At 39.1% G+C, this 27,671-nt stretch overlaps 1 protein-coding gene across 2 annotated transcripts in view; it reads right to left on the bottom strand.

Moving 5' to 3' along the window:
• The window catches only part of EDNRA (endothelin receptor type A), a 33,280-nt gene extending 5,919 nt beyond the window's left edge, over positions 1-27,361 (bottom strand). Inside the window, exons 1-5 of one of the 2 annotated variants that reach the window (XM_079305960.1) lie at positions 26,975-27,361; positions 23,723-24,224; positions 10,630-10,757; positions 4,948-5,146; positions 1,051-1,203 (exon numbers count right to left, since the gene is read on the bottom strand). In XM_079305960.1, the coding sequence (XP_079162086.1) occupies positions 1,051-1,203; positions 4,948-5,146; positions 10,630-10,757; positions 23,723-24,124 (882 nt within the window). In that variant the 5' untranslated portion in view covers positions 24,125-24,224; positions 26,975-27,361. The remainder of the gene's footprint in view (positions 1-1,050; positions 1,204-4,947; positions 5,147-10,629; positions 10,758-23,722; positions 24,225-26,974) is intronic. The other variant, XM_079305961.1, reaches the window with a different exon arrangement.
• Between the last annotated feature and the right edge of the window lie 310 nt (positions 27,362-27,671).

Here is a 27,671-nt window from a genome sequence, read left to right as displayed (position 1 = left end):
TTATTAGACATTAATGTGGCCAAGGAAGGAAGAGGGGCAAAAGGGGAGAGTTAAAAAGACAAGCATTTGTAAATTGTGACATAAAGTCATCCTGCAGCAGCTGGTCTAAGCAGCTTTGTGGCTCCTGTATTTTAAGATGGGAAGGAGCGGATTCCCCCACCTTCTAGTACATACCATTCTAGTTCTAGTGGGTGGAGTAGCCTGTGTGTGGCCCTAGGACACACTGTGTTGCAGTCCCAGGGCCTGATGAGGGAAAAAGGTGGAGAATCTGCACAAGGGGAGGATTTTCCAGTCAGCTCTGATCTGGAATGAACCAGCAGAGGAGGAACCTTTGTGAGAACTCACTCTGATGCAGAAAAGACTGCTTTAGGGATTCACATCTGTGAACATGGCAGTTAAAAGGAGTTTGAAGGGCTGATGTGAACAAAGGGGAAAAGCTCCAGATTGTTTTTAAAATTTCAGTTAAGCATTGAACATCAGCCAGTGCTGCCAAACCAGCAAAGAGACCTGATGGACTTTGTTCTGTGATCGTTTGTTTGTTCTGTTCTCTTTTCAAAGCAGCTACAGCAGTGGTACTGCAATAGTGCAATAACCCTGAGAAGCAAAATCCACTCTTTTCTAAACTGGGTTATTCTACAATTGCTTTTTATATGAAACTGCAGTTACATATCAAAGAATGCCAAAAGGAAAGAGGATCCATGTAGTCATATCTTTATACAGAAAAAGAAACATTTTTTGGCAAATCTTTGTAGTTAAATTTCAAAGCATTTAGCTAGTAGTGATTTGAGGTTAAAGAGAAGGAGGGCACAACTGTCAAAATAAGAAAAGAAAGAAAAGGGTTAGTTTCCTGAGCATGCTGTCTTCAGTGCCTCCTTTTACTGTGATTTAGTCTTTTGTTCCAGGTTTAAATGAATACCTTAACATCATAAATAACCCATATCCTCATCTTCTACTTCTGTAGTTTACTGTATTCAGTACACTTTGAAATATTTCTAATGTAACCCATAGAGAGAAGAACATTTTCAAGCATTGGTTTTCTAATATATTTACCTGCTTCAGGTGTTCACTGAGAGCAATTCTCAAGTTGCTGTTTCTTCTGTTTAACATTTCACAAGTCATTAGTGTATAAAAAATGGCAGTACATGCCAGTGGCATGCAGAAATAGAAACCAAACAGCCACCAATCCTTTGCATCTTTGTAAAACTGTAGATAAAGGAAAGAAAAGAGCAGATATTTTCTTATGATTCAATGCAAAATACTATAGAAAGGTCTTGGAAAAGCATGACAGTTGGTATGCTGGTATCTGTGTGTTTGCTTATTGTTGATCTCTTTTTGGCCAACATCAAAATAGGAATTGCAACAGTGTAAACATTTACAAATAGCCCTCCTGTAGCTTTGTTGCAATCTGTCTTCAGTTGGAATTAATTTTTTTGGTTGTACTTTCTGAACATTTATGTTCATTCATGAAAACTGGAATACAGCTGCATGAAAAAGATGCCAAAATGTAGACAGTGTCAGTCTGAGATAACAAATCTTACTAAAAGCCTGTCTCAGGAAATGCCATTTACCTCTACAGCTTCTGTCTTGATGCCAAAAAAGGAAAATTCAAAATGTCTTGTAAGTTTTATCACCTTTTGTTATCAGTGAAAAGGTTGGCAGTTGGTTTGCTTATGTACTGGGCAGATAGGAGCCACTTTATAAGTGTTTGTCTGATACGTGCAAAGCTTAGGGATGGCTTCCAGTGGTACAGTTACTTTTAACTCCTTGACTGCCATTTCCACCATTTGCCTTTTGTGACAGGACACTGAGGTATTGATAGAATAGCAGTGCTTTTCTCTGTGTAATTTCAAGTATTAGCTGTGATGTAAGCAGTGCTGTAATTTATGTATTGTGAGAAATACTACATTTGAGAAAACATTTAAAATAGCTCTTTTCTGTAGAGGATCATGTTTTCAGACTTCAGGAAATTTTGTATCTTGGTTTTTAACTTTCATGGTCAGCCAAAAGTATGCACTGAAATATGGCATTTCAAATACTTCCTGTGTCTAGGTTATTAGTATAAAAGGGATGTGTCACTCTTTCCCCCAGCTTGTTTGTTCCTAGAGGATGTGCTTTTGTAACATCACAGTTCCCACACCAAATGTCAAAATTCTTATGCCTGAGGATCTTATTAATCCTGTTTGAAAAAGTCAAACTTTTGACATCGTGTTTACATTTAAAACCAAACAGCACTAGACTTGAAAGATGAAAAAAAGTTGATACAATTAATAAACTGCTGTTTAATAATGTTACTTTAAAAATCTACTTCAGTTACATTAGAAAGTTGATTTACTAAGAAAAAGGGAATGCTTTCGATTTTTTCCCTCAGCCCCAACACAGCTGCATACAGAATTTGCTAGTTTAGATTATGCTGCTGGTTTCTAGGCCACATTCTGACCTCACTCTGGGACACTGTGTTGTGTTGATTAACTTGTTTCCTCCTCCTCATTAGCCTCCTCCCTGAGGAGGGGCTACAGTCTCCTGCATAGCTGTATTTTCCTTGGGGGCAGAATTTCCCCCTCTGGGAGCAGAGCTTTTGCCAGCAGAAAAACCAGAAAACAATATGCCTCGTATTTGAGGAGTTAGTACTGAGGGCAGATGTAATTACTGCTCCTTCTGCAGAGAGAAGGATTACAAATACATGGAGACAATTATCTTTTCCATGGCAAATTCCTCCAAGTCAGGCTGGAATCACGTTGGCTGGGTAGCACAACAAAATGTGTACTATGTGAATCCATGCCATGTTTACAAGGAAAACTTGGTGTCCTATCAGTGTCCCAGCCTCCATGAGCATTGCCTTTTGATCAAGAAAACACAGGAAAGGTCTGAGACACAGCCCTGACCAATACATCACTGCTGGATCAGGAGCTGGCCTTGTGGAGTTTCAAAACCTACTCTAAAATGTCTGTAAATGATTAATTGAGGAATCTGAGTTTCACAAAGCTTACATCAAAGCACAAAAATGGGTTGATTGAAGAGAAGTAGACGTTCTTTTGTTTGTCTTGAAAGCCCACATGGAACTGGTTTTCTACAGGAAATGTGCATTTTAAACAAGTTTCCTAGTGCACTCAACCTCTTGGGAATTATGGTCTAGCATGGATCTTTTAAATCTTTCAAAGATAGTTTTGAACATGAATAAAGCTCCTATTAAAAACAAAAGTTAATACTAAATCCTTCCTGAAGTTTAGTAATTGTTTATTGTGGTGTTTGTGGTAGTAAATACTATAGTTAAGGTTAAAATGGTATTTTCACTTTAATCTCATGTTTGTACTTGCTTGCAACACATTGAAGCATGAAGTTCTCTGTTTTGACTGACACATCCAACATTTACTCTCAGCTTGGACATAACTGCAGGTTTGTTTCCTTAAAAATCAAACTGGTGTGAGGAGATTGGCAATTCTGAATTATACTGAGCAAGTAAGAGATATTACTTTCTGCTAGGAAAACAAACCAAGCTATTCTACTTACAACATTAAGAACAGAACAGTAATCATTAAAGTTAGCATGCCTATGGAAGACCTGAACAATAATGTTTTTGAGAAGAGGGAAAGCTGTTCTTTTTCTTAGGGAGAGAGTAAATGAAGATTGTCCAGGCACATTTGAGGAGAAAAACGGACATTAGAGAAGGGAAATTTTGCTGCACTGTGTAATAAATCACAGTCTTATAACTACAATATCTACAGTCATATAGGCAGTGGAGTTAGGAAACAAAAATATAATAAGCTCTGGGAAATTCCACTCCATCTTTGCCTGCATAAATTATTTCTATTAGGGAATTCCTTTTGTCTTCTCTCAATTATCTCATGCTCTTTTTGCCATCCTTATAGTCTGTGTGAGTCTACCAAAGTTGGGGATGTTCCTCTGAAAAAATAATCATTCCCACTTTTTATTTTCTAAAATTCCTAACTTCCCAATTCTAGCCCAAGTTATGCTCTGGTACAATAAAAGGAGAAGCACCAGACATTCAAAAAAGATAAACCTATACTCTATAATGAAAAATTCTAATCTAGAAAAGTATACCAAGTTTTTCTCAAGACTTTAAACCTGGTGCTATCTGCCTTCTTTGTGACAAATCGGAATATTACTCTTTTATTACTGGATGAATGGTACCTGGCCTTTCTCTGGATTCAGAAATTTAAAAATTAAGATATTTTCTCATTGTAAGGCCAGGTGGAAAACCACTATGCCCCTATGCAGTAATTTATTGATTCTGTAGTGACTTCCCACCTGAGCTGCTTTGCAGAGGTCACTGTGAGTATTGTCAGCTGTTATTCTGCAGGAGCACAGAGGGCGCAGGGTAGGAAACATGCCAAAGCTACCTGGTGTGTCTCAGGCACTCCTCTTGCTCTTGAGATGCTGTATCTAATGGCAGCTAACACTGCACAAGCATCTAGCTGGAGGTGTGGGTCTGTCAGCTATGTAGTCATGATTTCTTGTAAACTAAAGGATTATTTTTTATTTGACTGTAATGCATGTAGCATGGCCCCACCCTTTTCTTTGTGTGTCAAGAGATCTGACTACTGCGTAGGAAAGGATGACTAATCGTGGTGAAACACGTGTTTTGACATTTACAAGCACCAAGGTGTTGTACCTCGAAACTCAAAACTTTTCAAGGCTCAAGCTACCCTGATACATCTCTTGATTGTATTTTAAGCAGGTGTGAATTGCAAATGTCTGTGGTAAGAATCCTCAGTAGCAAAGAAATGAAAATGTTTTAAAGCCCCATTTAATCTCTCTGGCTGAAAGCAGAGATAAATCACTGTAAACAGAGGATCCTCTTTGCACCAAAGCACCTTAGAATACATTTTGCAGTTTAGTGCATGAATAAACTCTATTACCATCCAGTATCTTAATTGTCTAACCCATGTGCTGTGGGTTCCAAAAAAGAGAAGACAGTATGTTACTTACCAGCATGAAATTGTTTGTAGGTTTGAGCATGCAGGTAACATAACTTGCATCCTTGTATTTGAAAGGTACCACAGCAAAGCCAATTGCTTCTGGGATGGCCAGTATGAAGGACAGAAGCCAAATGGAGAAAATTTCAATAGCAGTGATCATTGGGATTCCAATCCCCTGAACACGGCTCCAGGACGCAACTGCTCTGTACCTGAAAGAGACAGACTTTAGTTTCCAACCTGCAGTTTCCTTCCCAAAAGATCATGGTTCAGTGTCATATGGCAAGTAAAATCCTAAAGCTGACATCTGAGACTTGGATTACTTGTTTTTTCTGCCTATTCCAGGGCCTCTGCCAGCTGTCAGTTTACCTAGGACTTAACAGGGTGCATGAAGGGGTGGACAATAGAGAGCAGGCTGCTCCTGTTCTGCTTGGGTGTGGGATTGTGTGGAATTCTGCTAGGTGGACTGCACTAATGATTTCTAATTAAAGTAAGCAAGGTTTGTGAGCACAGACCTTATCTTTCACTAAATAAATGCCATAACAGAGTAAAAAAGACCTCTGGGCAGACAGCCATTCTAACAGATACAAGGCATCCATCTCCTTCAGCTACCTCAGCTGTAGCAGCAGCACTATCCAAAGCAGAACTGTCAGCTTTCAGGTAATGAAAGACCAGGAAAATACTCTCAATGAAGTGAAAATGCATTTGTTCTGTGTACACAGTTCAACGAACTGAGAGGATCTTTCTCCTCTGCTTGTCTCTTAGTTTTCAGTGAGCTTGTAGAAATTTATTAGCTTTGAGACCTCAATCTCTCTGTCAGCTCTGGTCAGAAGGTTGTAAAATTATTCAGAGAAGACTGATAGGCATAGAATACAGAGTACAATCCAGTCCATAAATTAAATTCTCAGTAATAGATTTAACTGTTGTGCTACAATGATTGCAGCAAACTACTTACTTAGCATTTCCAACAATTTAGCAAAGACAGAATCAGTGGAAAGAACAAATACTGTTTTTTGATCATGCAATTATCTGAAATTCGTTCTAGAAAGTTCTCTGCCATTAATGAAGCAACAGCTTCTGAACTGCTTATTTGACTTCCTTAAAATAATAGCACCTTCCCATTTAGAATGACATTGCCACATGGATATATCATGATATCCACTGACAAATAGTCTTCTTAGGTTGAGGATAAAAAAAGGCCAAGAAAGGTTGTTCATGTGCTTAAAAAAATACCAGACTAAGAAGGGAAATACTGGATTTTTAATTTTTGACATCACAGAATCACAGAATAAACTTGGTTGAAAAAGACCTTTTGAGGCCATCAAGTCCAACCAAGATGGAAGGAAAGAAGAGCTTCTGATGGGAAAAACATTTTTTTTATGGACTACAGGACCTAGGCTAGAGAGATCAGGAAAATGTAGTTATTGAAAGGTTTTGTCAGTCCTCCTTTAACCAATACAGTAACACTGGATTCCCATACAAAGCATTTCTTCAGATTTCATGTATCACACCCCCCTTTTACTTGGGAAGTGTGCTTATTTACTAGATGGAATACTTGGGAATTCTATCCCCTGTAGCCTCAGTGTTAGGGGAATGACATGCCTGAATGCAAATCCAGGCTTAGACCCCTCACAAGAAGTTCAGCAGGCATTTTTACCTCACTGGAAGGTGTCTGAGCTGCCATCCCCCTGCAGAAAACAGTCTGGAAAGCTTTGCCTCAATATCTACAGCAGTGTCATGCACAGCACAGTCACAGCACTACAGACAGAGCATCATTGCTACAGAAATGTCTCTATAAATACTTTGTGCATAATAAAGCAAACTACAACTTGGAATTGCACATTAAAAATAAAAATATCATCTAGAGGCATCCTAATCTTCCAAGAATGTGAAAAAGAAGGGAGGCAATGGTTCATTGAGAGGGAGGAGGCCTCTGAGATTAGATTTCTGAGACCATCGAAACAAATAAAACTATACTGGGAGAATTAAGAAATAAATACCCAATATCATATCTTCTCATGAATATTCATGTTAAATCCAAATTTAATTTTAAATAATTTGTTATCCTGTATTATTTCATTTTGCCAAATATCAAATTCTGGCTTTCATTGCCAAATGGATTATTCATAGAAACTTAACCTTTCACACAAATGCTCAAGTACTTGTGAACCTTGGAAATTTAACAATCAGTTCAAAGTTTACTTTCTGTAGACTGACATTTTTACAATCATTTCCATTGGCTGCACAAGGTACTACCCCATCCTTGACTAAGTAATGCTCTTAACAAACAGAGGCTTGTACACTGTATGTACTTTTCAAGTAGCAAATGTAAAGTTTATTTTGTGTTATCTCTCTAACTACAGAAGTGACAACCAATGGGTTGCAAGCTGTAACTCCAATTATTTCCTTTGTTGCATTTTTGTACCTGTTCTTTAGAGTTACATCTGTTTGGCACATGAGGAGACCACTATGCACAGGAGTAAGGATTTGTGTCTTATACATATTTTACTGATTTTTTTTTCAGTTTACAATTCAAGTAACTCTCAAATAAGGAATTGTTAACTGAATAATTTTATTAGTATTTTCAGCTAAAACATAAGAAGCTCAGTAATTCAATTAGAATTTGCTGAATATTTATTAACCTGCAATTATTCGGTCTCTTTACTCACTGCTGTAGGAGTGATTTGAAAAGTAGTGGTAGTAATAATAATTTTAGTAGTAATAATTTTTCAGGTGGGTGTTCTGTGGGTTATGTAATATAGAGGATCTTTGTCTAGCCACAAACCTCCCACAAGTAAGAGTGAGAAAGTACTGCAGGGTTTATTTCCCTCATACTTGGAAAACACAGGACGTTTGCCAGGGAACTGACATAAAATACGTGCATAATGCATTGCATTTAATTCTTCGTTCTAAAATCTGTGTGAGATTTGTCTAACTTCCCTTTTTTTTTTTTCTTTCTTCTTTTTTTTTTTTTTAATTTTTTTTCCTGTTTATTTCCCTCTTATCTCAAATCTTGTCTAAAATGTTCACTTTTTTCCCCAGGTCACTTCCTGTTTTCTGTTTGATATGTCTCCTCTCTCCCTTTCTCATTTTCAACTGCTAATGGATGTGCTGTCAACTTGTACACATACACACAATTAAATATTTTGCGCTCCTATCTAGTTATAACATGCTTAAAGCATTTCTTTCAGAAGGACATCTTGTCTGGATGTGAGAACATCATGCTTTTGTTCCTCTATTTCTTTAACTTAGAAATTAGGTGTTAATTGGAAAATTAGGTGTTCAAATGGCCCTGTAATATAACAAGAGTCTGTTCTTCGAGCATCATCAGCCCTTTGTAAGAGTGAAAAGCAATGCAGGAAACATAAGGGACAAGACCAAGCAAATATGAAGCAGTCACTGTCAAGATAAGTGCCAGGACAGTTCATGAGTGTCTCTACTCTTGCTGATACAGAACTGTTCTGCTTCGTTATTAGCAGCCATAGCTGTTCTTCATTTTATGCAAATATATTAATACAATAAAGCTCTTAGAGCTTTATTTCAGTGACAAAATCTAGACTTGTCTCATACACTTACTGTGAGTTGGTCCAGACAAAAATATCTGCCTTAGGATTACTGTTCTATGCAATATGTTTTGCACAGGACGCAAGAAGAGGATGTATACCCATGAAATGAGATCTGTATCTTCACTTTTCTTCTTCAACCCATTTCTTCATCAAAATCATTATCAAGACATAAGCTAGAGTAAAAACTCAGGCAGGGAAACATCCTTCCTCTTAGTCACAGTCAGGCACTGTTTAGAAAAAGAGTCACACTATCCTCACCATCGTGACCTAGAGTTTAAAAATGCCCGAAGGGCATCTGAGGCAACTTCTAAGTAAGGTTGCTCCCAAGGGTGAATGGCTGGCTCTCTGTCAGCCTCTTAAAACCCTCTTCACATCTGAGTGGCCATTGTTCCCCTTGGCCATGCACAGTTAGATCTCAATACACTGTCAGGGCAAGTCACTCCAGGGCACTAGTAATGAGGGGAGTTTCACAATAGGATGTAGCTAGCACAGGGATTTTCCTGATAGCAAAAAAAAAAGAATCCTGTTCTAACTTAAGACTGTAGTCTGCAACAGGGACAGAGTCAATAATGACTAAAAATATGGAGCTCTGGATTCACTCTACCTCCATCTTGACTCCATCTTTTCTGTGTCATAGAATGCAATATATAGAGACCCAAAATAATTATATTATAAACAAGATAGCTTTCAGGAGCTTTTTTTAAAGCAAGAATTAACTTGCCTGTAGACCAGATACAGTCCAGCTGTGACAGCACACAATTTGATATTTACTAATTTTCCATTCTAGAAAGCTGATGTGGAATTTTGTGATAATGTGCCCAACATTCAGTGTCCAACCTAACTTATTGAAGGTGCTCTGAGCTTTCATGGTCATTGAACCTAGATTCAGTTCTTGTTAGCCAATATCAGAATCTGGCTCTATACATCTGTTTTCTAACACACATCCTCTGCAACCAGTTACTAGAGTAGCAACAGATGATAAAGAATATGTCCTTGGCAAAGTGTCTAAGCTAAGAGAGGAAATTAAATAGTCTGAGTCTGATCCCATACCAGACTTTATACTCAAATGGAAACAGCATTTGGTTGTTGTGAGGATTAGCAAATCCATCCTTGTAAAAATATGTATGCATCTACAAAAAGGTAGCTTCAGCTGAGTAGTTCCAATTTTTGAAAATGTACGTGACAGTGGAACTTCATCTAGTGAAACTGCAGTTGTCAGAATTTGTCTAACAAACTGTCTGTTTCATGTGCTTGATCTATGATTTATTCCTTAGAGTGGTCCATGGGATTTTATTTAATGATGGGCAGATATTGTTTGAGAAATAGAATGCAGTAAGGAACTGTATTTCAGGTATGAATACTACTCAGTTATTTATCCACTGCAAACCTTTTACAATAACTTTTTCCATAAAGCTAAACCAATATTAATTTTAAAGATTCTTTGCATCTCTGTACTAATACACTTTTTATTTTTACACAGTACTGCTTTTTATTTAACAGCATTTTCTGTCTTTAGAGATACTGATATTTTGTAGTAGAACATGATCAAGTAACTCAAGACATGAAACCAACTTTTACAGAAGTTAAATGTTCATCTGCTATTGGATTTTATGTATTAAAAAAATAGCAGAGGCATTAGTTTTCAAATTATCAATGTCAAACTATCAAAGCAAGTTTCCAACATATTTTTTAATGGAGCTCTGTTACTTTTGGAAGTTATCAGAATAAACCCTTGTTTATTGTCCATAGGCAGTAAGTTGAAAAACTAATTTTTAAGCCTAAAGATTATGATCTTATTCAAATACAAAACAAACATGAGTTCATATGAAAGAAAGAAATCTGAATACTCAGTCAAACCCCAATAAATTTTTGCCTGGTAAAAAAAAATTGAAATATTGCTTTACCAGAGCATTAATACCTTTAAAAAATGTGTAAAGTTCATTAGTCCAAGGCCTTAATATACTTTGAGCCACAAATCTTGTCCTTGGTGTTAGTCAGAATAGAAAAGACCAGAATCTAAGTTAGATCTATATTGTAATCTACCTGCTAAGAAGATCAAGCTTAGTGCTCCCAGATTTAGGAAATCTGTACGTGCAAGAACAATGCCAAAAGAGTAAAACATACTGTACCTGTCCACACTAAGGGCACACAGGTTAAGGACTGTGATTCCCACTGATGCCTTCTGGATAAAGGGAAGGAATTTGCAAAGAAACTGTCCAAATTCTGTATTTCCAAAAGGCCATTTCTGAGCGAGGAGCTAAAGAGAAGATACAAAATAATCAGGATATTTAAACAATAACATAGCAAGTAGGTCACAACTGTAATTATTTCTTGTCTTAGGCATAGCCACTGTAACTTTGAATTCTCCATACCTCAAACATCCTCAGTACTGAGTGAATCTGTGAAATATCTGCTACTGTGGCAGCACAGGAGTTGAAAGTTTACACTTAAACGTTGACCTTGCGCTGTTGCAATAGTAAATTGCATTGTTAAAAAGTTTTTTTCTAAATTATTATGCATCCGCCAGCAGTACTGAATACTGAAAAATCCAACTCAAGCCTGTCCTGAGTGGTTGTGATTGCCATGTCCCAGAACCAGGCAGTCAAAACATAACTCAGGGTTCAAAATGAAGTGCCTCAGAGCCAAGTCCTGATGCTGCACGCAAGTAGATTCTTGTCATCGTAAATGTACCATTGCGTAACTCATGGCAATATTCAGTGCCAGACTCTGAGGAGTGTGAAGAAAACACTGTGCATGCATAATTGGTTCCATATTACATTTTAAAGGACAACCGTGCAAACTTGTGGGCTGTGCTTCAAGGCAACAGAAAGGCATCCATTGGAAAGATGTGTGACTGAGGTTTAGAGTAGTATTTCCAAGGAGGCATTTACATAATAAATATTAGTGCAGTGATTTATGTGCACAGTTGTGAAGAATTAACCTATAAATAGCAATATTTCTAGCTATAACTGTTAGAGCTTTGAACAGGTCTTTTAACTGAGCTTTGATATCAAGTATACAGACAAAATACAGGACACAAAATTATTCAGGATATTCAAATCTATGACTGGCTGCAGAGTCATAGAAAATCACCCTTTACTTGTGCTGACAGTAAGATGGTAGATTATATTCAATGTAAGTAAGTGTAATAAATGAAAAATTATTGAATCCATACAAAGTACTGATCTATTTTAACTCAAGTAAGGGATATTTCAGCCCTCACTAATAGTTCTTTTGAAAAACAGTCACTAAACCTTCTCATTCTTGCATTACCATTTTGTTGATCTTCTCTAAATCTCTACTGCTGAGACTTTCTCAGCAATAGGATGTTCGTGTTTTGAGAGTTAGCTTTGCAAGCACAAAGACTAGCAATACTTTTCAGTAGAAACTTAGGTCCTGGAACAACACACTTATCTGGTAAAAGTGGGTGTATTCCAGCTACAGAATTAGAAAAACAAATTCTGGTTGGAACTCAAGACTGTAATATTCAAAGTAAACATTTTATTTCGATGTAAATTAGTGTTAAATTGAAGCATGCTGATAACCACTACCTTTAGCAATACAAATATTAACTGTGGGAAGTTCAAATTCACATCTATCTCAGTTAAGGTAGGTGTTACCTTTCTGGTTTTTCATAGCATGAGTTTTTCAGACAACTTTGCTGCAGAGCACAGATGTTTATCACACAATTCTAGATTAATAGGAACTCTTCTTCTTCTGCTGCAGATTTTTTGCACCCTCTCTGTTTTATAGTCATTCATCACAATACTGAATTACCTGTGATTTTGTCCCCCAAATGATATCTTAAAAATGCTGGAAGCAGCTATGCAGTCCCCATTGCCTGTATCGCTCGAGGACTATAGTAATATTTTCATTTGATTACCTGCATTGCGGGACAGATTTTAACAACTCACAGCTTTCACCCAGCTGGGTGGGAACTGTGGATCAAACATATGTGTGCAAGCACCTGTGCTATGGTATCCTAGTTTAGGATAGTGACATTTGATGAAAGGAAATCCCCCTTTTCTCAAAAGGCTGGGGATTGGATTGCTAGGGATGATGATTTAACTGTAGTCAGTACCTCCAGTAGCAAAAGTGATGTTTGTATCTGCAAACTCTTGATTCTATTTCTGATTCTATTCGTATTTTTAGACTCAGTGAAATGCATGGAAAGCTCCAGCAGAATTGTTTTCCAGATAGGTTTGCAATAGTGTAACAAATATTTGCAGAGCAAATTCTGCACTTTGCCTAGAACTCTCATATGAGGTTTTAGCTTTTGTCAGAAAAAAAGTTAAAAAAAAGAAGGGATGATCAGGGCCCATAGTAATTCAACCATGTTGCAGTCACATGGAATTTCAGCTCCAAACTCATGGCTGGGTTTGGGTAAATTCAGAGTAATTCTCAGGCTGGGAAGGCTAAATTCCAAATGGCACTGCCACAGAAAAGCAGCTCTAGCAGACTTCTGTCAATCCCCTGTGCCAGCCAGAGCCCCCAAACTCATTTATCATTACAGATCACACTTTAAGAGGCAACTGAAAGCCACCTATTCCTTTCAGTGCCCTGACTGTGACTGTAGCTACACCAGCAATAAAAACGAGCAAGCACTTTGTAGTGACTGCGAAACTCTGTTACTACAAGGCAAATATTAGCTTCAAAAAGAAAAGTGTTGTACTTGAAAAAGGTTCACTAACTCATTACTCCTCATGGGAAGCTTTATCATGCATTCCAGCATGTATGCTTCAACCCCACACCCCAGGAAGCTCTCCTTTTTTGAGATTAAAAGTATTTTATTCCTTTTGTTTCTTACACTTTCCACTAATTGAAGTAATATCAGTACCAAATCATTAGGCTTTCTTTTCAAGTGGATTTTAGTCAAAATCCCTGGGACCAGAAATAAGGTTTTTTGATTGCAAGATTCACTTTGCAATCATTTCTGGGGGTGTACTCCATTATCACTCTGCATCAGCTATGCATTCATTACTTCCCCTTGGATCAGATACCAATTTTTTTTTTCTTCTGTAGATATTTTTAGTCAGCAAATCTGATGCTGTCTTCAGTTTTGCTAATTTTTGCATCAAAACAAGTCCGTTTCCCTTTGTTCTCTGTTCCCTCTACCTAGCATGGTATGGAAATTTCAGAAGGAAATAATACATTTATTTAGTACTTAAAAATGAGCCCAGGAATTTAATTTAATTAATCCTGATTTACTTAGACACAATGCAAGAACTAGAATAACTGGCTTTGCTCTTCGAGTGCTTCTGCATATTTTGATATCCAAATAAAATTATTATAAAATTCTAGAAAATTACATTTTCTCTCAGGGCTCTAGGATAGAAGAAATCAGACTGCTTGCTCCTTCTTGAGTCCCAGTTCTCTATGGGTTGTGGAAGTGGGTTGTGCATTTGCAAACTCACTTACAAAATCTCTGAGGTTTCAAAATAAGACATGTGGCAAAGGAAATGCACTTTTCCCTCGTGCAGTTTGCAGCTTAGGAGTATTTCATACTGTGGTGCAATTCCTGAGAAAAGTGTGTGGTCAACATGTATTTTTCCACTGAAATCAAAAATGAAGACAGCTCTTTAAAAGCTCAGCAAAGTGACCAGACAGCCACAGCTTCCTTGAGCATCCTCCCTCCTCTGCTGCTTTATATGGCCTCTGTGCCCTGAGCTGTGGCTGAAGACAAACAAGACATCAGCACTGAGAACATTCCTTTGCAGTGATTTTTAAATGTCACTCCGTTGATTTTATTCTGCTGCTGCTATTTTCTAACCCCCCTCAGTATGGTAGCTGATGTACAAAACATCAAGTCCCACTGTGCATCCCAAGCAATTTATATATAGTCTGAAAGACAGAATGTTGTAACCCCACCACATGAGTGGGGTTACACACATGCTCATGTGCAGCCACTGTGTTTATCTCATGCCAGGCTGATACTGTGTGCTTGCAGGCAGATGATGGCCCTGGAGCCCAGCCCAAAATACATGGACTTGATGCTGGATATGAACTGGCTCTGAGCTGCTCTATTAAACCTCCTTCAGCTCAGCAAGTACATGTCAGGAGGTCCCTTCTCTGCCATGTGGCATTGAGGATGGCAGCAAAGGCCTCATACCTGCCCTTCCCTGCTCTGATCTCATCCTAGTGCTCTAGAGACTGCCTCTTCCCATATCCACTTGGGACCATTGTTGTGCTGATACACAAGATGTTCTTCCCAGAAACTGAACTGTGCTCCTTACACGCGGTGCTTGCCCCTCGTGCTGTCTCCATCTAGGACACTCTCCTGACTTTCATGGCATTTAAATGTTCCATGATACTGCTGAAACAACTCTGGCACAACCATGGAAGTCAGCTTCAATTCTGTCTTCAGGAAAAACAGAAATACCTTTTTATTCTGCGTCTGAAGTTACACTTGTGCAGTAATGGAGAGAGGCACCAAGCCAGCAGATTTTGTTTGTATAAATACAATTAACTTGTACAAGTGACCAATAGCTCCTAACTGGGGAGCAGGAGTTACAAAACCAGTGTAGTCTAGGGTGATTTTCTTTACTTGCCACATAACCCAGAATGAAAGATAAGGGAAATTCTTTTGGCTTTGTTAAATCAACACATTTGGTTTTGCTGCTTTTTTTTTTTTTTTTTTTTTTTTTTTTTTTTAGACTAGTTTCTTTGAAGAGATATTGAGCAGTCTTGATAAAGCTCTGTCTTAAATTGTGTTATACAATTATATACACCCTTGTCATGCTTGTCTGCATGGACCAGACAAGATATCTGGTGTTTTGGGTGGAATCCAGGTAATATCATACTCAACACAGAAGTATCTAATTTCTATACCACTGAGCTGACTGCATTAAGTGGCAAAAGATGATGATTCTGACTGAAGTGTCTCACCTATCTCTGATCTGTAAGATTGCTTAGCTAGGAATAAGGATGTATTGGGTCCTCAGCAGTGGTGTTTTGGTTGTGGTGACTGAAACAGGACCCTTCTCTCCTCATGAAATGTCATAGGGTAGGAATTCATTGCATGTTTTCAAGCCTTTCCCTTCTTCCTGAAACCTGTATTTTATGTAAGAATTGCATTGCTGGACAAAACTCATCTATTTCTTCCTTCACAACTCAGCTGTGCTCCACCACTTTACAGGAAAGAGGGAAAGCTGTAAAGATGGAGAGGAACAAAGCCTGTCTCTAAGTATTCTTTCTCTGAAAAACCTCAGATTTTGAAAGCACAATGACTACAGGAAAACAAAGAGTAGAGAAGAACAAGAACAAGGGTGTTCTTGATAATGCAGGGCATAACACCAGTACTGAGTACATGGTGAGATGATTGTTCAAGCTTCTGCCAGCTTTGGGATCATTTGTTTATTTCCTTATACTTAGATTCACAACTCTGGCATGGCTGTATCTCTTCAACTCTTCTTTGCAGGAAATACATTCCTGATTTTGCTACAACCAAGAACTGTCTTTTTTCTACTTTGAGTGGATAAAAGACTGACTAGTTTTCTTCCTGGAAGGAAGAAAGGTTATGTGGGGATGCATGAGAACCATCAAAGGTATTTTTTACTCTGAATTGCCCTGCCATAGCTTTTCCTGCTAATTTGCTTATCTTAGCCTGGCTGAGTAAAGGTGAAGGTAGCAAAAGGTCTCATGCCATTCACTGAATGCCTACAGTGTTTTTCTCCTGCTTAGGCAGCTATGGAAGGGAATGTATAGTTTTTACACAAGGGAAAATAGATTATACTTCAAGAGATCCTGAAAAGTAAGGAAACAAATGCCCTGATTTTGCAGCAGAACAACCTGTCTGAACTAACTGGAAAAAAGATAAATCCTAAGTTTTAGGTTCTTGTTAAAATGCTTACATTTATTTCAAAAACTTACTTAGCAGTAAAACATTCCTGGCATCTCTAGGCATCTCCCCTGTGGTATTTTTGCTGTTTACAAAGCAGGATTACTTTCCATGATGTTGGCTATTTTCCCATCCTGTTAGGTAAACTGTTTCTCAAGCTGGGCTGCTCTTCTTCAGGGCAATGAGCAGCAAGGTGTGCTTATGTGCATGGTGATTTGTTGAAAGGAATTTTTTCAATCCCTGGGCATAATATTTCTTTTGTTGTTCTTCCAGCTGTGTTTTCTTTCATGTGTTGCTAAAAAGAGTGACAGGATTTCTAAGAAGTTACTGCAGAGCCGGTAAACCCTGGGTATGCACAATCAAAACAATTCCTTGTTATCTGTAGAGTTCAGCTGGTTGAGAAATAAAGACAGAAAACACACTAAAATATTCTCTTAAACCTAGAGTCTCTAAGTACTGTACACTATTTCAAATCCACAGATCAGCAAGGCAGGCATGAGATGAGGAGTTGAAGATGAGGGAGGAGCTGTGCATTGATAGGAGCATATGTCCCACTCCCCAAAGAACAGCCATGAGTTAAAGGCAGAGTGAATCTTGAACTAAGACCTAGAGTATAAAATCTCTTCCTTAACTGCTACCCTGGTTTGCACATTCAACACACTCTGCTGGGAAACTGCTGTTTGTAAATAGAACAGATTCCTGATGGATTTCCATTCCTTGCTCCATTTTGGGAAATTTCTGCCTTCAGGACTCATTGATCAATTCCTGTGCTACTTGTGGGTTTCTGCTGTGTTTGGTCACTACATGGAATCATAGATATTGAAAGCCAGAATATAGTTGTCAAGATGAGGCCTCAGAATTTCCTACTTGTGTTGGTACTTCATTGAGAAATACACACTATTCGTGTGAAGAATTCTGCCTTTAAAGAAGGGTTTATTTTCTAAGTGCCCTTAGCTTTTTGTGTGCTGTTGGCTTGGCTTTATACTCCTTTGGCACAAAAGATGCCACTTGTTCTATCAGCTACAAGATCAGTGTCAATGTGGTTAATTATGGTCCTCATGTAGGTATAATTATTAATTCTGTTGGTAAACTTATTCAGATATGCCAAATAATTTTTGATTCAGAAGGGATTGTGCTGCGATGTTAAAAAATGTCCATGACTAGAAATGCCTTAGCTGAGTCTTCCTTCACTGAAGACAAAATGGATGAACATTTGCTTGCTGTCAGCTACCTATATTTAGATTTTTAATGTTCTACGTGAACTACTGAGATTTAGATAATGTTGCAACTAAAGTAAGCATGAATACCAATTAATTAACCAAAATTCTCCATTTTAATCAAGAAAACATCTTCTTGAGCTGTCTGAGCAGTGAACACTTGCTTTTTTCCTGGATAGATGTCTCACACTTTATACCAGTAAAAATATATGTGTTTTGAGTAGACTGGGTCCTGATGATATAAAAATGTGATTGAAAATTAAATTGTCTTTGGTCTATTGGTCTATTAAAGTTGGATTTATAACTGTCACTCTTCCTGTAAAACTCAATTTGTTAAGATTTTTAACTGATTTGATACTTTAAGTGAATGTATTGTGCTAATTAAGTATAATGGGCCTTTAATACATTCTAAATATCTTCAAAGGATAGTGACTATTGCATCACAATCCACTTAACAATAAGGGGAATCCACTATATAATTACAGTAATAGGAGAAAGTAAGGAGTGAGTTTTTGAGCCTACTGTACCACAAAGAAAGGTTAAAAATGTCAAACACTTATGACCACATCTTTAGTCAACATAAATGATATAATAATTTTTTCTCAGCATCATATCTTTGTTAATTGTGTAAACACATATTAGAATGGATTAAATTCTCCTGGGATCTTACATTGTCAATTACTACAATTTTAGAGCTGCTTCTTTCTAAGGTTTGTAAAATGGATTTGAGTACCAGTGGCATTATCTACTTCTCTTTTGAAAGTAGTTTCAATATAGTTAATTTAATAGTTAATAGTTAACTATTAAATTAAACTATTATGTTTCAAGAAACTGATTATGAGTATTTCTGATACTCACTTATGATTACAGGTATTTTACATTTTGTTCTAAACAATGTGGTAATCTTAACACTTTTAATATGCAGCTGAATGCTTGTTTACTCTGATTTCAGTTCAGTTTTGTCCTAAAAATGAAGGTCTGAACCTAAAAGCTATGAAGTGTTTGACACCACTTTCTATGTAGGATAGTAATGTATGGTTCAACATGAGGCAAACTCTGAAACTAAAAGAATCTTTTAACATAAAGTTCTGAGGGTGTAAATTACTTTAAAACAAAAATAAAAACACTTGCATTTTTTTTTACTTAAAAGACTATCACTTCAATTATCCAATCATGATATTTCCAATGGCCACCCTTCACACTGTCACTCAGCAAGAAGAGCTGAAAGGTGACACAGATTTTAGGATCCCTAGTGGTACAAACAGGAATGGCATTTAACAAACTTTAAACCCAACTCCTAATGTAAGCATCCACATTACAGAATGGTTCATATGAAAAATGGACTAATAATAATAATAATAATAATAATAATAATAGCATTTCTTATGAGATGTACCAGAGGTCCGTTATAAACCCATAAATGCTTCCCTGCATCACAATTCTTGCAGCCAGCCTCAGACAACAAGGTGGTTGTATATGGTAATTTATAAATAATTTATTCTTAAATAACTGAAAAATAGCTGAAATCTAGAATTAAGCTTTAGAAGTTATTTTAATTCTACCTTCTTACATGTGGAAATTGACAGACATCGGTGTCAACAGGCTACGGTTTTGTTCATAGCCTTTATTTATCCAATACTTCTCTGCAGCAAAAAAATAATTTCTCATGTAGGCTAAGGAAATTTCATTCATCAAATAAGAACCATAGTTCAGCTCATCATATAAAATAGAGCAAGACAAATGCACCTATGGAATTCCTGAGAAGTGACAGAAGATTAATAGGAAAAAAAAGTATTGCAAAATAATAAAAAGAATATTTAAAAAATTGTTTGTTACTTTCAACTAAACTTCTGAAGAATTTTCAGAAGACCATCAAAAGGCAATTCAGAAAGGCAAAATTAATTCCAGATTTCCATTCCTCTTTGCAAAAAAAAGAAGCAGAACTCTTGAAAGGTTAGAAAAAATTTTGCAATAAAAATACTTGTTGTTTCTCAAACTTGGGTCTGAAAAGAACTCATGCCACTTTTCCTCTGAATGCACTATGAGATATGCCATGAGAAGTGAGAATGCTGCCTTAGCAATTATCTGAAAAGACATCAGGGTAAGCTACCAGGGAGGAAACTGTAATACATCATGGGAGGTGCAGTCATAGAATCACTGAATGGTTTGGATTGGAAGGGACCTTAAGGATCATCCAGTTCCTGCTCCCAGCCACGGATAGGGACACCTCCCACTAGCCCAGGTTACTCAGAGCCCCATCCAGCCTGGCCTTGTGTAGGCTCTGAGCCAGCTAGGAGCCCCAGTCCCATGTCTCATTAGGCATTCACCCAGCTGTGGAAGACAGATGAATCTCAAATCAGGCAGAAGCTAATATTTTTCATCAATGTTAATCCAAAATACTCTACAGATATCTTATCAACAAATTGACAGTTTAAATTTCCAGGTGGAGTATTGAAAAGTGTAAACTAGAATTTCCATTAAATCACATCCATAATTATTTACAGTCATCCTTGTTATATCAAACCCAGTTAAAGTTAGAGGACTTATCTGCAATTTATACAACTGGAAGATCAGAACCAGGTAGTGCATTTCACCATAGATAATATCACAGAATCACAGAATCACCAGGTTGGAAGAGACCTTCAAGATGATCGAGTCCAACCCATGCCCTAACACCTCAACTAAACCATGGCACTGAGTGCCACATCCAGACTTTTATTAAACACATCCAGGGATGGTGACTGCATCACCTTCCTGGGCAGACAATTCTAGTACTTCACCACCCTTTCTGTAAAAAACTTTTTCCTAATATCCAACCTATATTTCCCTTAGTGCAGCTTAGGACTGTGTCCTCTCATTCTGTCAGCTGCTGCCTGGAGAAGGAGACCAATCCCCAGTCATCCCTCACACGGTTTGTGTTCCAAGCCCCCCACCAGCCTTGTTGTCTCCTCTGGATGTGCTCAAATGTCTCAATGTCCTTCCTGAACTGAGGGGTCAGAACTGGACACAGTATTCAAGGTGTGATTTCACCAGTGCTGGGTACAGGGAAAGAATGACCTCCCTGCTCCTGCCACCAGGGCACACTGCTGGCTCATGTTCAGTCGCTGTTGACCAGTATCCCCAGGTCCCTTTCTGCCTGGACACTGTCCAGCCACTCTGTCCCCAGCCTGTAATGTTGCAGGGAGTTATTGTGGCCAAAATGCAGGATTCAGTGCTTGGATTTATTAAACAACAGCTTATTGGACTCTGCCCATACATCCAATAATTCCAGGTCTCTCTGCAGAGCCCTTCTGCCTTCCAATAGATCGACACACACTCCCAACTTAGTGTCATCTGCAAATTTACTGATGGAAGACTCAGTACCCTCATCCATGTCATCAATAAAAATATTGAACAGGACTGGCCCCAGCACAGACCCCTGAGGAACACCATTGGTGACTGATCCCCAGCTGGATGCAGCACTGTTCACCACCACTCTCTGGGCCCAGCCATCCAGCCAGTTCTTAACCCAGCTCCTGTCCAAGCCATGGGCTGCCAGCTTTTTCAGGGAATGCTGTGGGACACAGTGTCAAAAACCTTGCTAAAGTCCACATACAACATCCATAGCCTTTCCTGCATCCACCAGGTGGGTCACTTGGTCATTAAAGGAGACCAGGTTGGTCAAACATGACCTTCCCCTCCGAAACCCATGCTGGCTAGGTGTGATACCCTGGGCATCCTCATCACACCACTGGGTGTGATGACACACAGTATAAACTGTTCCATTACCTTATCAGGCACTGAGGTCAGGCTAACTGGCCTATAGTTACCAGGGTCCTTCTTCCCACCCTTTTTGTGAATGCATGTCACATTGGCCAGCTTCCAGTCATTTGGAACCTCCCCAGTGAGCCAGGACTGCTGGTAAATGATGGAGAGTGGTTTCACAAGCTCATCTGCCAGCTCCCTCATCATCCTGGCATAGATCCCATCTGGTCCCATAGATTTATGAACATCCAAGTGGCTCAGCAGTTCTCTGAATGCCTCCTGCTGGATAAGAAGGGGAATGTTCTCCTCCCTGACACCGTCCATCATCCCAGGAGGACAGTTGTCCTGAGGACAAACCATCTTCCCACTAAAGACAGAGGCAAAGAAAGCATTAAGCAATTCTGCCTTCTCCTCATCTGCAGTTACTAAGTTCCCTCCTGCATCCAGTAGAGAACAAAGGGTGTTCTTACACTTCCTTTTGCCATTCATATATTTGTAAAAACATTTTTTATTATCCTTTACAGAGGTTGCCAAATTAAGTTCAAACTGAGCTTTGGCCTCCTAATTTTTTCCTATATGCCCTAGCAAACCCCTTAAATATTTCCTGACCCTCCTTCCAAAGAGGGTTACCAAGTTCCTCCAAAACCTCGTCACCCATCGAGGCTGGACATTTGCCTCGTCAACTCATCTTTCATCACATAGGGACAGTCTGTCCCTGTGGCCTCAAGACCTCTGTTTTGAAACCTTTCCTGGACTTCTTTGTTTTTAAGGGCTGCTTCCCAAGGAACTCTCTGAAGAAGTCTCCTAAATAAGCCAAAGTCTGCCCGTTGGAAGTCCAATGTAAAAGTCTTATTGATGTTCCCCCTGATTTCACCAAATTTCGAGAACTCTGTAATTTCATGATCACTATGTCCCAAGCAGCCTCCAACCACCACATCTCCCACCAGCCCATCTCTATTTACAAACAGCAGATCTGACATAGTCCCTCCCCTGGTGGGTTCACCCACCAGCTGTGACAAAAAGTGTGTGTGTTATCCTCCACACCTCTAAGAACTTCCTGGGCTGCCTTTTTTCAGCTGTATTAAGTTCCCAGCAGATGTCTGGTAGGTTAAAGTCACCTACAAGAACAAGGGCTGATGATCCTGAAACATTTTTCAGCTGCTTATAGAATAAGTTGTCCGCCTCCTCTTCCTGGTTGGGTAGACAATAACAGACTCCCCGTTCCTCTCTACAAATGTATTAGATTCACATAGAGAGAATTTTTTTCCATTAATTAATGCAAATTTTATGATGTTGTTCTATGAATACCTGTGTTAAAATGCAGTTATGATGTCAATGTTATAAAGATGCAAAATGCATGTTTAAAATCATTGTTTCATTAATTTTAAAGTCCAGTTTGAAACCACAAAGCACCAGCTATTATAAAACCATGCATTAAAATGTTTCACTTAAAACACATGTAAATAAAAGTCATTAGAATCTTCAAGGGTTAGAATTGTGAAGAACATTTTTTCTTAATTATATGACTTATATATGTAATATGACTCAGTGTTGTATTTACAAATAGAAACACCTCATGTTTCTGCTGAAAAAAAGGAAAAGTCAAATATCCTATCAGCTATGCACCTGTGTACAGTCCACAGAGACAGATACAAGCTTACAGAATTCTTTGATGATTTTTCTAAGATAAGTTAATATCAATGAAATATATTTAAAAAGGCTCAGTTCTCTTCATTCAAGCATGTTCTGGTTTGAATTATATTAGTAAATACAAATTGCATCAGAAAAAGCACTACTTTATGGTTTTGTTTAATTAAAATGGAAAATCAAAACACTGAGACGAGATAACTTTATACTGGATAAAAGAATTGCCGAGGAGCCTTTTTACACTTTGACAAATCCAAATGAAATTTAGTATTTCAGAAATGGTCTGTGATATAATTGGAATAATTTTGAGACTCTGCTTTTAATGAATATTAAATGAAAACCTTAAGGCTCAACTTAACTGACATAATCTGTCCATGCAATGTCATAATATGAAACCTGCATATCACAGGGAGTATTTTCTGTAAAAATATAAAGTAGGGATTAGATAATATAAAAATAGCAACTAGTCCATCGAGGAGGAGAACAGTTTATAAAGTCTTCCCTCATAAATTCTTTCGCTAGCTGTAGAGCTGCTGTGAAATGCCTAAGGCCACACTTCGGTTAAGATCTAAGAGCTACATCGTCTTTAATGGGTGATACACTTTTTCTTGATGGACTTGAGACCTGAGAACAAGGGGTTTGTTGCAGAACAAAAAGGAGCTTTATTGTTTCCTTAAGTGCACTCTTCATTGACAGAAGAGCACTAAGTAGAGGAGGCAGCACAGAGAGCAGCCAGGGAGCTGTAAGGAGGTGTTGGGATGGATCGTGCTGTCCTACCTTGTAGACCATGATGGGGATGTCAATGACAATGTAGATGAGGTCTCCCAGCGCCAGGCTGGCTATCAGTGCGTTCGGGCCGTTCCTCATACACTTGTTCTGGTAAATGATCCTCAGCAGAGTTGCATTCCCAACCATCCCAATGATGAAAATAGCACAGGATACCACGGTGTTAATGTATTTGAAAGTTTCAGCAATCTTAGTCTGCTGGGAGCATTTGACAGTTTGGTTGGACACCGGGGGCTGTATGGTGGTGAGGAGAATGCTGGATTCAATCCCTGAGAAGGTGGAAAGGGGGTTTCCCGAATCACTCCGATTGGAAACGTCTCTGTCAGAGCTGTCACTGAGGACAAATCCCGGCACCAGCAGCAGCAAGGAAACTCTTAAACACAAGGCTTCCATCCTGAAGTCCCCAGTGAGCAAATTCAGTGAGAGAAGTGTTTCACTTTTTTCTTCAGTATTTCCGTGAGATACTTCTCACTTTTTCCCCCACAGACAGAAACTGTAAGCAAAAAAGGGAAAGAAAAAAAGCACATAATCAGTACAACAGGTAGTATAAAACATCCTGTTTTTCACTTAGGGAGGGTATCTGAATGTTCAGCCTCTGCAGCACATATGTATAAACACCTGTTTATGCTCGCTGTGCTGCTCTGAAATCTAGATATACCCCCTTTACCTGTCTGACAAGAAGCAAACACAAAAAATTCCTTAAGTAAGTGATAGCTTATGCAAATAAGATCCCCTGTTAACTTGAGACAGAATTTGTATAGGGATGGAAGAATAGGGTGGATGAAATTCTGTTTTAAACTTGGAGACTGCTGAATGGTATTTTAGCTAAAATAAGAACTTACTCCCTTTTTCTTTGGAAAAGAAAGGTAAAAGCAGTACATTAAAAATTAAAGGTAGTAAATTCATCAATTTTCTGAGTATTTTCTATCTACTGCAACAATTAGTCTTTATATTGTTTTTGTCTGGCTTATTACCTGGATCTCAAGTGAAAACTGAAAAGACATGTATTTCAAATCAAAACCTGGACCAAATCCAGAATCCTTTAATATTAGGAGGAAGATTTTATAGTCCTGGGATAGACTTCTGGCAAGGAAAATAACTTCAAACTTTGTCATTTGGTCCTGAATGTAATTGCAACTCATGCTATTAGTGCTTAGCCACAGTGAAGTTAATGATAAAAAATTAAGCTCTTTAAGAATAAAAAATACTTGGTTTAGTATTCTAAGCAATAACTCCTGACATTTCCAGGTAGGGAAGAAAGCATCATAGAATCCTGCCCTAGGAAGTGAGTCTGCCTGTGTGTAACCACTGCCACAGGAATTGTAGGTACCAAACCTCCAGTGAAACCTGTGATGGCACTTTGGTCCATTTTCCTGAGGCCTTGGATTAATTTTTTTTTTTTTTTTTTTTTTTTTTGCATGGCTTATATCTGCAAAACAAGACCAAGTGCTGCAGTGTTGACAAAAGAAGAGTAGAAAACAAAGTATTTATATCTTTCTGATTTCCAGGGACTCGCCTGAAGTATTTGGGAGGAACCTTTTAAATAAATGAATCCTAATTTCATTCCCTATGGGGCAGTTAAATCAGAGTTTATAGCAAGACGTTTACCAGAGAAGGAGGAAGAAAATTTACTGATAGTACTTCTGGAGCAGGCAGAGTATAAATATTTACTAGTATTTCAGGCTGCTGTTGTATGTGGTCTGTGGCAGTGAGTGTGCACCTCTGTAGAGCAGCAGATGGGATGCTAACCCTGTCTGGCATGCAGAGTGCTGTCCCTCACAGAACAGGGATCTGCCTTTCAATCCTTGCACTGCTGTATTTGAGATCAGGCACTGGCCAGCTGCGAGTTCCCATGGGCTTGATTTTAAAGTTTAAGGTACTGAATAGTAAATCCTTCCTTATTTAATTAAATTAAATGCTGGTTATGATAGTATCTCAGGGTACTTAGGAGCAGCATGGTGCAAATGTGTTCACTTTAGATTCTAAGTCTTACCAGAAAGAATAGACATTTTTGACTGTGATTCTTTTCAGGCAAGGATTAATACTTGCATTATTTCCTAAGATTACAGTTCCTCAATTTACAAATGGGAAAGGTGCATCACTGTTAAATGACTTTCCCAAGTGAATGTTATAAAGCTGTGAGCAGAACCCACAGCCCTATGTTTTAATAGCTATATCAGTTTCCTCTTACTTTGTAACCCTTTTAGTGAAAATTTGATGTATGTGTCATATAAACATGGTGGCAGCATGGCAGTCGTGCCGCCAGCATGCAAAGCTGGGAACAAAATTGTCAATTACCATCTTTTCCCTCTCCTGAAAGAAACTTTTCCCTAAGAAGCAAAAACAGAAAGTTTTTAATGGACTAACTACTAAAGATACTTTTAATAGATTTCTGACAGCCCTTCATTCCTCTGTGCATATTTTTAAAGTATTTATCTTACTGCAGAATATAGCATGCAGCCTGCCTCCTATGAGTAACACACTGGCATCCCTGATAACTTTCTGTGATAAGGTAATCTAGGATTGTCCTTCTTCACATGCAGCCTGGAGGGTGTGAGGGTGCTCTCTTAATGTGGGAGCTTGTGCTCCTGCAGTGCTACAGGATGCAGAGGGACTAAATTCCTGACTTGCCTGGAGTATCAAGCTAGAAAAATTCCCATGCCGGGGTTCGCAAGAAGAGACCATACTTTTAGTGGAAAATTGTTCCAAGTGATAAAGACCAGCTAAAACGTTAACAATGTTCTTTGAGTGTGAGGCAGCTGGGATGTGAACGGGAGCAAATGAAGCGGAGCAGGACAGGAAGGCGCTGGAGGGAACAACGCCGGCAAGGGGGATTCTCTGGGCTGCTCCCAGCCAGCGCTGCCGGGGTAGCCGCCCGCTGCTGCTTCTCCAGGGCGAGAGGAAACATGCTCCTTGCAGCACCAGCGAAGGATCAATTCCAACATGCATTGGCAAACCCGTGCTGCCTGCCCTGCAGCCTATACAGAGAGCCTCTGGCAAGATCCATACATTGTTAACTTTATGGAATAACAGTTCCCCCAAGCTGCCGTGTGCCCGTCTCTTGTTCTCTCTCCCTTCCCTTTCTCTCACACGCTCACACCCGCGCACAGAGGCGCACACGGCCCCGGGTCCCTGAGCGGGGCGCTCCCAGCGCTGCGGAAGGTGTTGTTCCCGCCGTGGGATCGGGATGGGCTCCCGCAGCATCCCGCGCTTCCCCCCGCCGCGCCTCCCCGCCCGGCTCACCCTCATGCTGCGGCTGCTGGCGCCGCCGCCTCGCAGAATTTCTTCTGACTGGCTTTTCCTGGGATAGTCTTACCAGATCCTCTTGCCTGCGTCTGACTGGGTGGAATTGAAAATCTCCACCTCCGCTAGATCAGTGAACGAAAGAGACAGACTGAAGAAGTCGGAGCGTCCCCTCTTCTCTGCCCCCTCCCCCAATTAAAACAAACCTCCAGCCCGAACTGAGCCCCTGCCAATGTTAAACACAAAGGCTGCCTCCCGGGCACGGGGGAACACGGAGCTCTTTAACTCTTTCCTCGCTGAAACTGAGCGCAGCTGCTTTGCTGGACTCATCTAAACCGCAGCCCCGGGAACCCTCTGCTGTAGCTGCCTGCGAATGGCACGCAGGATTCCCTGCAAGGGTCTCTCCCTGATCCCACCAGACGGCAGAAGAGCCATGAGCAAAACGGGGAAATCTGATTAAATAAACCGCTTTTGCTTTGCATTTGCCCTGGGGCTGGCCGGGATCAGTCTCTGAGAAAATCAGTAAAATAGTGTGTGTGTTTCAAAAATCTGGGTCCGTAAACAGAAACTGCTCCTGAGTGAAAATCTTTGATCCATCCAGGACACACCTTGCTAATACGCCTTAGTTGAATTTAAAAAGATAATAAGAGTGTGGCATTTTCTGTCATTCCTATGTTTCTTCTGTTCTTCTGTCAAG

This window comes from Erithacus rubecula (assembly GCF_903797595.1).
Source record: "Erithacus rubecula genome assembly, chromosome: 5".
Lineage (NCBI taxonomy): Eukaryota > Metazoa > Chordata > Aves > Passeriformes > Muscicapidae > Erithacus > Erithacus rubecula.
This window is presented reverse-complemented; position numbering and strand designations above follow the sequence as displayed.